The 14,037-nt window shown below is 46.2% G+C and overlaps 1 protein-coding gene across 5 annotated transcripts in view; it reads right to left on the bottom strand.

The window, feature by feature from the left end:
* Window positions 1-14,037, bottom strand: part of APBB1 (amyloid beta precursor protein binding family B member 1) — a 465,162-nt gene that overhangs the window by 23,002 nt on the left and 428,123 nt on the right. For all 5 annotated transcript variants that reach the window (XM_086933711.1, XM_086933712.1, XM_086933715.1 and 2 more), the window contains 2 exons: window positions 3,886-3,969; window positions 1,591-1,706 (listed from right to left, as the gene is read on the bottom strand). In XM_086933711.1, coding sequence (XP_086789837.1) covers window positions 1,591-1,706; window positions 3,886-3,969 — 200 coding nt within the window. The remainder of the gene's footprint in view (window positions 1-1,590; window positions 1,707-3,885; window positions 3,970-14,037) is intronic.

Raw genomic sequence — 14,037 nt, 5'->3', positions numbered from 1 at the left:
ACAAGGTGTTCTTTTAAGCAGGTGCTAAAGGGAGTAAAATGATCAACTCAAAGTCGAAATTCTCTATAAAGATAATTTTTATGATCAAAGTTTTGACCTCGTTTTGGGCTTGATGGAAACACGTATAATGGTGTATGCCTTATTACAATGCTGGCAGTGTTGGAGGGAGCTCTTTACTTAGATGTTGATTCCGATACTGAATGCTCAGATTACTTCAATTTCTTGGCCGCCAAAGGCTTTGACATCATCCTCTCTGCGTCCTTTGGGCAAGATAGGATCAATGCTCCTTATGCAGCATTCTGCTATTCCCCTAGAGCTAATCAGAAGTGGTCTCAGAAAGGGTTGAGGTGGAAGAAGATTCTCTATTGTGCTTATTTGGAGAATAAGGACCATCAACAGCAGACTCCGAAAAGGCTATAAAATGCTCCTCATCTTTTAGGCAAACCTTTCAATCTCTTCCTGACATTTTCTGGCACAGTAAGATTCTAAATTAAAAAGGATTGAAATTATCCTGCAAAACACTCTAAGACTATGGAAAAAAACAAAAATATCAAAATATCCTGAAACCAAAATGTTGCCTTATTTGAACTTTCTAAATCCTGACAATCTCCTTTACACCACCTACTGCAGAACGAGGGTAATTTAAACTCAAAGTGCAGCCCTAGCCTATTTGTGGGGAAAGTGCTTGCGAGTGAGTGCATGTGAACATTTTTGTAGAAATATTTATATATTTGTATGCATGTATGTATGTATGTATGACATTTTGGCAGCCTGGTATGGAAGATGAGAGTCGGTTTAGTACGGAATACGTGAGTCAGGTTTCTGAATTTTTCTTGCCATGTGAGAGCAATGTTACAGAGTGAATGCACATTCTCTTCTGGGCAAACAAGATTTGTTGAAACATGACGAATGGTGTAGAGTTCTGAGAAATCCCTACCAAAATTTATGAAAGATCAGCAATACAAGGGTAGAGTCTAGTGTTCAGTACCTTAACTGCATCAGACAAACTGAATGGGCAGTAAACTACCAAAACAATGCATAAATAGCCTATGTGTTTAAAGGCACATTGCTGTCCCCCTCTTTAGGGGTTCTACTGCTGATATGTACACTCTAGGCTTGAACGTTAAACCATGCAATTACCAAAACATTGTGAGGTTTAAATTGTTAGCTTTGAAAAGGGAAGACAATTTGACTGCAGATAAGGAATACTTTAGAAAAATATATATGTTTAAAAAATACATTGTATCGTGTAAATGGCTATGGTACCCTGTGCATAAACTGGAATATTCAGTGTTCATGACTACATGCAGATCCCACAATAGACGTCTGGCAGTTTAGATACAGTTCAAGAAGGGCACTGTTCTGCGGGGCAAGTAGTTACTGATGAATATTTTGCGATTCAACCCTTGTTGTAGGATGTCCAGTTATGTGGGTTATAAAAACACTAGACAGAACATCAACTAACCATGGTATGATGCACATTACTGAACTAGTGAGCGCTGTAGGTCGATTTTAAGGTTAACTCCCTAGTGCAAGAGGTAGAGGATACGGTCTGATCATTAGAAGACAGAATTTTACTACACGCATTACCTGCTCGTGCAAGATGGTGAGAGTTGCAGACGCCACATTAACATTTACTGGAGTCCAATCCAGTCTGCTGCTGGTCGACAGCTCAGTTTCCAATGCAGTGTTAATGATATCCATGCCTGTCAATGGTGGAAAAATCAACATTAACAAAACATGTGATGAAGTTCACACCTGTCTTTACTAAGGTGGCAAGCCAGCAGTCAGGTAACTTGTACACACAAAATTGGACAATAGCCTTGCCCGTGCAAATTAGAATAATTCTGTGCAAAGTGATTTTCTTTCACTGATAGTCCTGCAGCCCTCTGTACAGTATCACGGGGTGCCCTAGTGGCAGCACAGCATACCAAAATATTGTTTGTACAGACAATTCAATAAAAAGGAGACCTGAGGTTGCAAGTATAGAGGCTCCAGGCACCCTTTGCACTTTTCTCTTGGTCGTCGATTCAGTAATCTCGGATGACGAGAAAAGGTTTTGTCCAGGTATGACGTTTTTAAAGAGAAGCAAGTAAAAACAAATATTAATTTCACTTTGAGCCTCAGTGGGAACCAGGAATGCATACCCACTACCACCAGTGAAAACCTAGTTAAGGTGCTGGGGGCTGCATCACGAGACACAGAAGTGGATCCCAGGTCTGGATAAACAAAAATTCAGCCCATCTACGAAAGAAAGCGCATGACAAGTAGACATAGCCAAAGCCATTCTTTTGACTGATGAAGAAACAGATGGATGATGGAAGATTCAGCCAGTACCCCCTACAGAAAGCTTCATTCATGGGAAACACTTATTTCAAAACTGTGGAAGGAATCAAAACCCTTTGGGGGCCTCTGAGGATTCCCTGCCAGGATGAAACAAAGAACTGTGGAGCAGGAGCTGGTTGTGTCTTTTGTATAAACATTGCTCAGTGACTTGAAACATCCTGAAATCCTCTTTTCAGATTTTACAGGGATAAGCTAGTCCTTCACTTACAGTCTTTTTATAATGAGATGAAAGGTTATGTAATTAATTAACACCGGGGACGCTGAATTCTATTGTCTCTATATATTTGACCACATTTGCTTCCCCCCTACTGATTTAATTGGGAGTTGCAGTTATAAGGCATTTAAGCATCTTACAGATATCAGCACTTAATCAAAACCAGGAATGCAGCTTTTGGATACTGGAATGCATTGATATTGCAGACCATGTCTCCTGCTGTATCTCTCCTCAGACGTGGGTCCTTCTTTTTTTGTGCAAATGTATTTTGTTATATTTTACATGGAGTCTATAGTTTGGATGGCCAATACAGTTGCATGTGTGCTAATTTGCAACTTTTTCACAAATAAAATAAGGGTAAATACGTAAAAATGTTCAAGATGCACTCATACTGAGATTTGCACTGACAAGGTACACAAACAATAAAGGTCCAAGCATAATTATACATGCAATGGAGGGTTGGCTTGCAATCAGGGCGAAAGGTAGTGAATGCCCTTAATATTAACCCTAAATAAATCCCAGGTTTAATGGCACCTTCTCTAATCTCAAGGCGCACTTCAGATTTTCACATGTTAACCTGCAGACATACAGGGAGAGTCGTCCTTCTCAGGTAGCACCAACCCTGAACATTTTTGTGCAAACCGTGGCTAACTTTAACAAAAGACTCTGCCAATATTTAAGCAGCTGGCCAAAGAAACCTGTGTATGCGTTCTGAAGTGTCACATCCTGTATTCACGGAGGATGCGATGCAGAAGGTACCACTACTTCTTACAGCAGCTGTGTTCCAAGACTTTCACTACATGATTCCTTCTGAGGACTCAGGGTGGAGCCAAGTCAATCTCCTGAACAAATGCTGCTGCATCCAAATAATGGATTATCAGGATCATACGGGCAGGTGGGCACGACTTGCGAAGGTTAGATTAACGATATACAAAATGCACCTGGGAGAGTCAGCAAATATCTAATCAGAACTTTTAATGGCAGAACTAAGGTCTACCTAGACGCCTCTTCATTGGTACTGGGGTGGGGGTGGTTAAGGGGGTCCTGAGCTGGCACGCAGAAGGCTGCATTAAATTAAAAGGAGACGTATCCATCCTAAAAGGCTATGTGAACTTCCGTACTCTGCCAGGTCCGAAGTTTTAGTAACAAAAAAGATGCACTGAATAAACTGCGCCTCCCAGCAGCTCTCATAAAAAGCGGGGCAAAAGCTAGAGGTTTTGGTGCAGATAGCGGGTGAAATATGGGAAAAGTTACCAAAACTACTGCTGTTCCAAGTTTCGGATGATGCAAATTGACAAGAACATGCCATATAGTTTTTTTCATACCTACAGGCTTGCTGACAGCAATGTTTCCCATATAAAAGACCTGGAAGCGCTGCACCAACTCGTTCTTCGGAGCAGGGAACTCAACTGAAAGAAAAGAGGAGACATGTAAGCAGCGCTTGGCCAAGTCCATCTCTGGGGAGATTGATGGGGATTCTGTAGTCTCAGTTCCCCTGGAGACGTGGAGGCTTATTTCTCAAGCTCTCTAGTGACATTTTGCTGCCCTGGGAGTCCTACAGTGGAGAAGCAATGTCATTAGGCTAGCAGGCAGAGGTTGGGTGAAAATAAAAGAACCAGACAAGATTTACACATGAAATACATAGAGAAGCCTCCAAGCAGCGACTTCGGCTTGCAAAATATTCATTCTACACAAAGGTTGCACGCTAATGAAACGCAACATTTTGAGACAAAGAGTCACCGTAGCTGTTAAGTCAGAAGACTTTCAATGCGGATATGCGAATGTAGAGGGTGTGTTGGCAGGATGGGTCAGCCAGACCCAAAAATCTATAGAATTTTACAAATGATCAGCCATAATAACAAAAGTCAGCATGATTCTGCCTGTCCAACAACCAGAATTAGAACAGTGACAGCTGGAAAAGCAGAAGGCGGCTGCTCATTATTAATCTGTTATAGATGTGAACAGGTTATATTGTATTGGTGATGATAGGGCCAATCCCTGAAGGTTTTAGACTTCCATCTATGGGGTGCAGGGGTCATTAGATGTTACACGGCAGCATCTGCGGGTGCGCAGGGCTCTATTCATTAGAAGTTACACAGCAGCATCTGCGGGTGTGCAGGGCTCTATTAATGAGATGTTGCAAGGCACCATCAGTGGGTGTGCTGGGCTCGATTCATAAGATTTTACAGGGCAGCATCATCGGGTGTGCAGGGCTCTATTCATGATGTTACAAGGCTCCAACAGCGGGTGTGCAGGTCTCTATTCATGAGATGTTACAAGGCACCATGATCGGGTGTGCAGGGTTTATTCATGAGAGGTTACAAGGCAGCATCTGTGGGTGTGCAGGGCTCTATTCATTAGATGTTAAAAGGCACCATGATCGGGTGTGCAGGGTTTATTCATGAGAGGTTACAAGGCAGCATCTGTGGGTGTGCAGGGCTCTATTCATTAGATGTTAAAAGGCACCATGATCGGGTGTGCAGGGTCTATTATTGAGATGTTAAAAGGCACCATGATCGGGTGTGCAGGGCTCTATTCATGATGTTACAAGGCTCCAACAGCGGGTGTGCAGGTCTCTATTCATGAGATGTTACAAGGCACCATGATCGGGTGTGCAGGGTTTATTCATGAGAGGTTACAAGGCAGCATCTGTGGGTGTGCAGGGCTCTATTCATTAGATGTTAAAAGGCACCATGATCGGGTGTGCAGGGTTTATTCATGAAATGTTACAAGGCAGCATCTGTGGGTGTGCAGGGCTCTATTCATGAGATGTTACAAGGCAGCATCTGTGGGTGTGCAGGGCTCTATTCATTAGATGTTACAAGGCAGCATCTGAGGGTGTGCAGGGCTCTATTCATTAGATGTTAAAAGGCACCATGATCGGGTGTGCAGGGCTCTATTCATTAGATGTTACAAGGCAGCATCTGAGGGTGTGCAGGGCTCTATTCATTAGATGTTAAAAGGCACCATGATCGGGTGTGCAGGGCTCTATTCATTAGATGTTACAAGGCAGCATCTGAGGGTGTGCAGGGCTCTATTCATTAGATGTTAAAAGGCACCATGATCGGGTGTGCAGGGTTTATTCATGAGAAGTTACAAGGCAGCATCTGTGGGTGTGCAGGGCTCTATTCATTAGATGTTAAAAGGCACCATGATCGGGTGTGCAGGGTTTATTCATGAGAAGTTACAAGGCAGCATCTGTGGGTGTGCAGGGCTCTATTCATTAGATGTTAAAAGGCACCATGATCGGGTGTGCAGGGTTTATTCATGAGAGGTTACAAGGCAGCATCTGTGGGTGTGCAGGGCTCTATTCATTAGATGTTACAAGGTACCATGATCGGGGGTGCAGGGTTTATTCATGAGATGTTACAAGGCAGCATCTGTGGGTGTCAGGGCTCTATTCATTAGATGTTACAAGGTACCATGATCGGGGGTGCAGGGTTTATTCATGAGATGTTACAAGGCAGCATCTGTGGGTGTCAGGGCTCTATTCATTAGATGTTACAAGGCACCATGATCGGGGGGGTGCAGGGTTTATTCATGAGATGTTACAAGGCAGCATCTGTGGGTGTCCAGGGCTCTATTCATTATATTTTACAAGGCAGCATCTGCGGGTGTGCAGGGCTCTACTCATTAGATGTTACAAGGCAGCATCTGGAGGTGTGCAGGGTCTATTCATGAGATGTTACAAGGCAGCATCTGGAGGTGTGCAGGGTCTATTCATGAGATGTTACAAGGCAGCATCTGTGGGTGTCCAGGGCTCTATTCATTATATTTTACAAGGCAGCATCTGCGGGTGTGCAGGGCTCTATTCATTATATTTTACAAGGCAGCATCTGCGGGTGTGCAGGGCTCTATTCATGAGATGTTACAAGGCAGCATCTGGAGGTGTGCAGGGTCTATTCATGAAATGTTACAAGGCAGCATCTACAAGTGTGCAGGTCTCTATTCATGAGATGTTACAAGGCAGCATCTGCGGGTGTGCAAGGCTCTATTCATTAGATGTTACAAGGCTCCAACAGCGGGTGTGCAGGTCTCTATTCATGAGATGTTACAAGGCAGCATCTGAGGGTGCGCAGGGCTCTATTCATTAGATGTTACAAGGCAGCATCTGTGGGTGCGCAGGGCTCTATTCATTAGATGTTACAAGGCAGCATCTGAGGGTGCGCAGGTCTCTATTCATGAGATGTTACAAGGCAGCATCTGAGGGTGCGCAGGGCTCTATTCATTAGATGTTACAAGGCAGCATCTGCTGATGTGCAGGGCTCTATTCATTAGATGTTACAAGGTACCATGATCGGGTGTGCAGGGTTTATTCATGAGAGGTTACAAGGCAGCATCTGTGGGTGTCCAGGGCTCTATTCATTATATTTTACAAGGCAGCATCTGCGGGTGTGCAGGGCTCTACTCATTACAAGGCACCAACAGCGGGTGTGCAGGTCTCTATTCTTGAGAGGTTACAAGGCAGCATCTGCGTTGTGCAGGGCTCTATTCATGAGATGTTACAAGGCACCATCAGTGGGTGTGCAGGGCTCTATTCATTAGATGTTACAAGGCACCATCAGTGGGTGTGCAGGGCTCTATTCATTAGATGTTACAAGGCACCATCAGTGGGTGTGCAGGGCTCTATTCATTAGATGTTACAAGGCACCATCAGTGGGTGTGCAGGGCTCTATTCATTAGATGTTACAAGGCACCATCAGTGGTGTGCAGGGCTCTATTAATGAGATGTTACAAGGCACCATCAGTGGGTGTGCAGGGCTCTATTCATTAGATGTTACAAGGCACCATGATCGGGTGTGCAGAGTCTATTATTGAGATGTTACAAGGCACCAACGGCGGGTGTGCAGAGCTCTATTCATGAGATGTTACAAGGCAGCATCTGCGGGCGTTCAGGGCTCTATTCATTAGGTGTTACAAGGCACCATCAGTGGATGTGCAGGGCTCTATTAATGAGATGTTACAAGGCAGCACCTACGGGTGTGCAGAGCTCCATTCATGAGATGTTACAAGGCAGCGTTTGCGGGTGTGCAGGGCTCTATTCATGAGATGTTATAGGCAGCGGTTGCGGGTGTGCAGGGCTCTATTCATTAGATGTTACAAGGCAGCATCCGCGGGTGGGTAGAGCTCTATTAACGAGATGTTACAAGGCAGCACCTACGGGTGTGCAGGGCTCCATTCATAAGATGTTACAAGGCAGCGTTTGTGGGTGTGCAGGGCTCTATTCATGAGATGTTATAGGCAGCGGTTGCGGGTGTGCTGGGCTCTCTTCATTAGATGTTACAAGGCAGCATCCGCGGGTGGGTAGAGCTCTATTCACGAGATGTTACAAGGCAGCACCTACGGGTGTGCAGGGCTCCATTCATGAGATGTTACAAGGCAGCGTTTGTGGGTGTGCAGGGCTCTATTCATGAGATGTTATAGGCAGCGGTTGCGGGTGTGCAGGGCTCTATTCATGAGATGTTACAAGGAAGCATCCGCGGGTGGGTAGAGCTCTATTCATGAGATGTTATAAGGCAGCATCTGCGGGTGTGCAGGGCTCTATTCATTAGATGTTACAAGGCAGCGTTTGCGGGTGTGCAGGGCTCTATTCATTAGGTGTTACAAGGTAGCATTTGCACGAGTGCAGGGATCTATTCATTAGATGTTACAAGGCAGCATCTGCGGGTGTGCAGGGCTCTATTTATTAGATGTTACAAGGCAGAATCTGAGGGTGTGCAGGGCTCTATTCCTGAGATGTTACAGAGCAGCATCTGCGGGTATTCAGGGCTCTATTCATTAGGTGTTACAAGGCACCATCAGTGGATGTGCAGGGCTCTATTTATGAGATGTTACAAGGCAGCACCTACGGGTGTGCAGGGCTCCATTCATGAGATGTTACAAGGCAGCGTTTGCGGGTGTGCAGGGCTCTATTCATGAGATGTTATAGGCAGCGGTTGCGGGTGTGCAGGGCTCTATTCATGAGATGTTACAAGGAAGCATCCGCGGGTGGGTAGAGCTCTATTTATGAGATGTTATAAGGCAGCATCTGCGGGAGTGCAGGGCTCTATTCATGAGATGTAACACGGTAGCATCTGCGGGTGTCCAGGGCTCTATTCATTAGATGTTACAAGGCAGCGTTTGCGGGTGTGCAGGGCTCTATTCATTAGATGTTACAAGGGAGCATCTGCAGGTGTGCAGGGCTCTATTAATGAGATGTTACAAAGCAGCATCTGTGGGTGTGCAGGGCTCTATTCATGAGATGTTACAAGGCACCAACAGCGGGTGTGCAGGTATCTATTCATGAGATGTTACAAGGCACCAACAGCGGGTGTGCAGGTCTCTATTCATGAGATGTTACAAGGCAGCATCTGCGGGTGTGCAGGGCTCTATTCATTAGATGTTACAAGGCACCAACGGCGTGTGTGCAGGGCTCTATTCATCAGATGTTACAAGGCAGAATCTGCAGCTGTGCAGGGCTCTATTCATGAGATGTTACAAAGGCAGCACCAGCAGGTGTGCAGGGCTCTATTCATGAGATGTTACAAGGCACCATCAGTGGGTGTGCAGGGCTCTATTTATGAGATGTTACACAGCAGAATCTGTGGGTGTGCAGGGCTCTATTCATTAGATGTTACAAGGCAGCATTTGCGGGTGTGCAAGGCACTTCATGAGATGTTACAAGGCAGTATCTGTAGGTGTGCAGGGCTCTTCATGAGATTTTCCAAGGCAGCATCTGTCCGGAGTGCAGGGCTCTATTCATTCGATGTTACAAGGCACCATCAGTGGGTGTGCAGGGCTCAATTCATGAGATGTTACAGAGCAGCATCTGCGGGTGTGCAGGGCTTTATTCATGAGATGTTACAAGGCCGCATTTGCGGGTGTGCAGGGCTTTATTCATTAGATGAAACAAGTCAGCATCTGCGGGTGTGCAGGGCTCTATTCATGAGATGTTACAAGGCAGCATTTGCCGGTGTGCAGGGCTCTATTCATTGGATGTTATAAGGCCGCATCTGCGAGTGCAGGGCTCTATTCATTAGATGTTACAAGGCACCATGATCGGGTGCGCAGGGTCAATTCATGAGATATTACAAGGCAGAATCTGCGGTTGTGCAGGGCGCTATTCATTAGATGTTACAAGGCATCAACGGCGGGTGTGCGGGGCTCTATTCGTGAGATGTTACAGGCAGCGGTTGCGGGTGTGCAGGGCTCTATTCATGAGATGTTACAAGGCAGCATCCGCGGGTGGCCAGAGCTCTATTCATGAGATCTTATAAGGCAGCATCTGCGGGTGTGCAGGGCTCTATTCATTAGATGTTACAAGGCAGCACCTGAGGGTGTGCAGTGCTCTATTCACGAGATGTTACAAGGCAGCATTTGCGGGTGTGCTGGGCTCTCTTCATTAGATGTTACAAGGCAGCATCTGCGGGTGTGCAGGGCTCTATTCAAGAGATGTTACAAGGCAGCACCTGTGGGTGTGCAGGGCTCCATTCATGAGATGTTCCAAGGCAGCATCTGTATGTGTGCAGGGCTCTATTCATGAGATGTTACAAGGCAGCGTTTGCGGGTGTGCAGGGCTCTATTCATGAGATGTTACAAGGCAGCGTTTGCGGGTGTGCAGGGCTCTATTCATGAGATGTTACAAGGCAGCATCCGCGGGTGTGCAGGGCTCTACTCATGAGATGTTATAAGGCAGCATCTGCGGGTGTGCAGGGCTCAATTCATTAGATGTTACAAGGCAGCATCAGTGGGTGTGCTGGGCTGGATTCATAAGATTTTACAGGGCCGCATCATCGGGTGTGCAGGGCTCTATTCATGAGATGTTACAAGGCAGCATCTGCTGATGTGCAGGGCTCTATTCATTAGATGTTACAAGGCAGCATCAGTGGGTGTGCTGGGCTGGATTCATAAGATTTTACAGGGCCGCATCATCGGGTGTGCAGGGCTCTATTCATGAGATGTTACAAGGCAGCATCTGCTGATGTGCAGGGCTCTATTCATTAGATGTTACAAGGCAGCATCTGCAGGTGTGCAGGTCTCTATTCATTAGATGTTACAAGGCAGCATCTGGAGGTGTGCAGGGCTCTATTCATTAGATGTTACAAGGCACCATCAGTGGGTGTGCTGGGCTCGATTCATAAGATTTTACAGGGCAGCATCATCGGGTGTGCAGGGCTCTATTCATGAGATGTTACAAGGCACCAACGACGGGTGTGCAGAGCTCTATTCATGAGATGTTACAAGGCAGCATCTGCGGGTGTGCAGGGCTCTATTCATTAGATGTTACAAGGCACCAACGGCGGGTGTGCAGGGCTCTATTCATGAGATGTTACAAGGCAGCGTTTGCGGGTGTGCAGGGCTCTATTCATGAGATGTTACAAGGCAGCATCCGCGGGTGGGTAGGGCTCTATTCATGAGATGTTACAAAACAGCATCAGCTGGTGTACCTGGCACTATTAACTGGTTGATACAAAGCAGCATCTCCGTGTGTATAGCTCTATTCATTTGACACAGAGGCAGTGTCTGCACATGTGCAGAACTCTCTGTATTGCATGTTGTGAGACTGTGTATACAGGGTTCTATTCATTAGACAATGAAGTAGTTCTAAGCACGTGCACAGTCCTATTTATTAGACAGTGAGGTAGGTGTGAGCACACCCAGGGCTCTATTCATTAGACAATGAGGTACTTCAGAGCACGCACAGGGTTCTGTCCATGTCAAGCTGTGAGGGTGTATCTGCAGGTGTGCTAGCCTCTATTTTATTTTTAGATGCTGCGAGCTAGCATAGAGTGTGCAGGGCAATATTCACTAGATTCTGTGAGGAATTTAAAAGGTGTCCAAGCTCTATTCATTACATACGGTCTGTTTATGTGCAGGGCTCTATTGATAAGATGTGAGGCGGTGCCTACAGGTGTGTACGGTTCTATTCATTAGATGTGAGGCAGAGTCAGCAGGGGTGTACGGTTCTTTAATTAGATGTGAGGCAGTGTCTGCAGGTGTGTGTGTTTCTATTCATTATATGAGAGGCAGTGGCTGCAGGTGTGTACGGTTCTATTCATTAGATGTGAGGCAGTGTCTGCAGGTGTGTATAGTTCCTACATTAGATGTGAGGCAGTGTCTACAGGTGTGTACGGTTCTATTCATTATTTTGAAAGTTTTATATAGCGCGGACAAGATCCTTGCAGATATCAGAGCGCTTTACACAGAGAAGTACATGAGCATGGTTAAAACAGATACATCAATAGGTCAAATGATACAACTAGGTGGCAGCTTAGCCCAAATAGGTGGCTACAAGGCCACACATGTGAGTAATAGAGCAGTTAATACAAAATCATTAGATGTGAGGCAGTGTCTGCAGGTGTGTATGGTTCTATTCATTAGATGTGAGGCAGTGTCGCAGGTGTGTACGGTTCTATTCATTAGATGTGAGGCAGTGTGTGCAGGTGTGTATGGTTCCTACATTAGAAGTGAGGCAATGTCAGCATGATTCTATTCATTAGATGTGAGGCAGTGTCGCAGGTGTGTATGGTTCTATTCATTAGATGTGAGGCAGTGTCTGCAGGTGTGTATGGTTCTATTCATTAGATGTGAGGCAGTGTCGCAGGTGTGTATGGTTCTATTCATTAGATGTGAGGCAGTGTCTGCAGGTGTGTACAGTTCTATTCATTAGATGTGAGGCAGTGTCGCAGGTGTGTATGGTTCTATTCATTAGATGTGAGGCAGTTTCTTCAGGTGTGTACGGTTCTATTCATTAGATGTGAGGCAGTGTGTGCAGGTGTGTGGTTCCTACATTAGATGCGAGGCAGTGTCTGCAGGTGTGTATATTTCCTACATTAGATGTGAGGCAGTGTCTGCAGGTGTGTGCGGTTCTATTAATTAGATGTGAGGCAGTGTCTGCAGGTGTGTATGTTTCTATTCATTAGATGAGAGGCAGTGTCTGCAGGTGTGTACGGTTCTATTCATTAGATGTGAGGCAGTGTGTGCAGGTGTGTATGGTTCCTACATTAGAAGTGAGGCAATGTCAGCATGATTCTATTCATTAGATGTGAGGCAGTGTCTGCAGGTGTGTATAGTTTTCCTACATTAGATGTGAGGCAGTGTCTGCAGGTGTTATGTTATGTTAATATTATTTTTATAGCGCACAGCTGCCCCAGCAAGGGGCGTCCTGGCGCTTAGACAGGTACTATAACATAACACACAAAAAAGAAAATAAGGGGGGAGCGGCTACTCAGAAACAGGAAACAAAAAAGTTTTAATAGCACGCCTGAAGGCGGACAGGTCATTCAGAGCTCGGATGTGCACCGGAAGCGAGTTCCACAGCCCCGCAGCAAGCACCCGGTAGGAGCGGCCACCCATTCTACTGAGTTTGAAACGGGGGCAGACTGCCAAATGAAGAGCCTCTGATCTTAAAGATCTCGAAGGGATGTAGGGGATAAGCAAATTGGCAAGAGCCGGCGGCGAAGAGAGTTTCATGATTTTAAAGGCCAGACAGAGCGCTTTAAACTTAATCCTCTGTCTGACCGGTAACCAATGAAGGGCAGAGATGGTGCCCGAAACAGAACAATGTCTGGGAAGACCAACAATGGCCCGCGCCGCTGCATTTTGTACCCTTTGAAGCCTGGATGCCTCAGCCTGATTTACCCCTAACATCAGCGCACTTCCGTAGTCCAACCGGGATAAAACAGAGGCTTGGACCACGAGCTGCCGGGTGGGAGGGTCGAAGTATTTCAGGACCGGCCTTATGCCTCGCAAGATACCGTAACAGGTGGCTGCAACCTTCTTCGTGTGACCTGTGAAGGTGAGCGCAGGATCCAGCCAGATTCCTAAGTTTTTCACTTCGGAAGCTGGGATGGGAGTAATGCCCAGCTCTGGAGGCCACCACTGGTCTCCCCATAGCTCGACATGTTTCCCCAAGACCAACACTTCAGTTTTAGTGGCATTATACTGTAAGCAATTGGTGCGTAGCCAACTCGCTACTGCCACAAGTCCAGCTCGGAATCTGGGGGCCTCCACTTCAGGGTCTCCACTCAGTGTCACCGCCAGCTGCGTATCGTCAGCATATGAGGTCATCGTCAAACCCCACTGTTTGACGACTGCAGCTAGCGGTTTCACATAGAGGTTGAACAAGGTGGGGCTCAACGAGGAGCCCTGTGGGACCCCCAGGTCCAAGGGATGAATAGTAGATTGGCAGGGTGGTATAGCCACTTTAAAGGTTCGATCTGAAAGGAACGATCGAAGCCACTGAAGAGCGGTTCCTGCTACTCCAGCTTCCTCGAGGCGCTGAATCAGTATACGGTGGGACACAGTATTGAAAGCAGCGCTCAGATCTAACAGCAGGAGCGCTGTGTGTGTATGGTTCTATTCATTAGATGTGAGGCAGTGTCTGCAGGTGTGTGCGGTTCTATTAATTAGATGTGAGGCAGTGTTGCAGGTGTGTATGGTTCTATTCATTAGATGTGAGTCAGTGTCTGCAGGTGTGTACGGTTCTATTAATTAGA

The sequence above is a fragment of the Lissotriton vulgaris genome, chromosome 8, assembly GCF_964263255.1.
Source record: "Lissotriton vulgaris chromosome 8, aLisVul1.2, whole genome shotgun sequence".
NCBI lineage: Eukaryota > Metazoa > Chordata > Amphibia > Caudata > Salamandridae > Lissotriton > Lissotriton vulgaris.
This window is presented reverse-complemented; position numbering and strand designations above follow the sequence as displayed.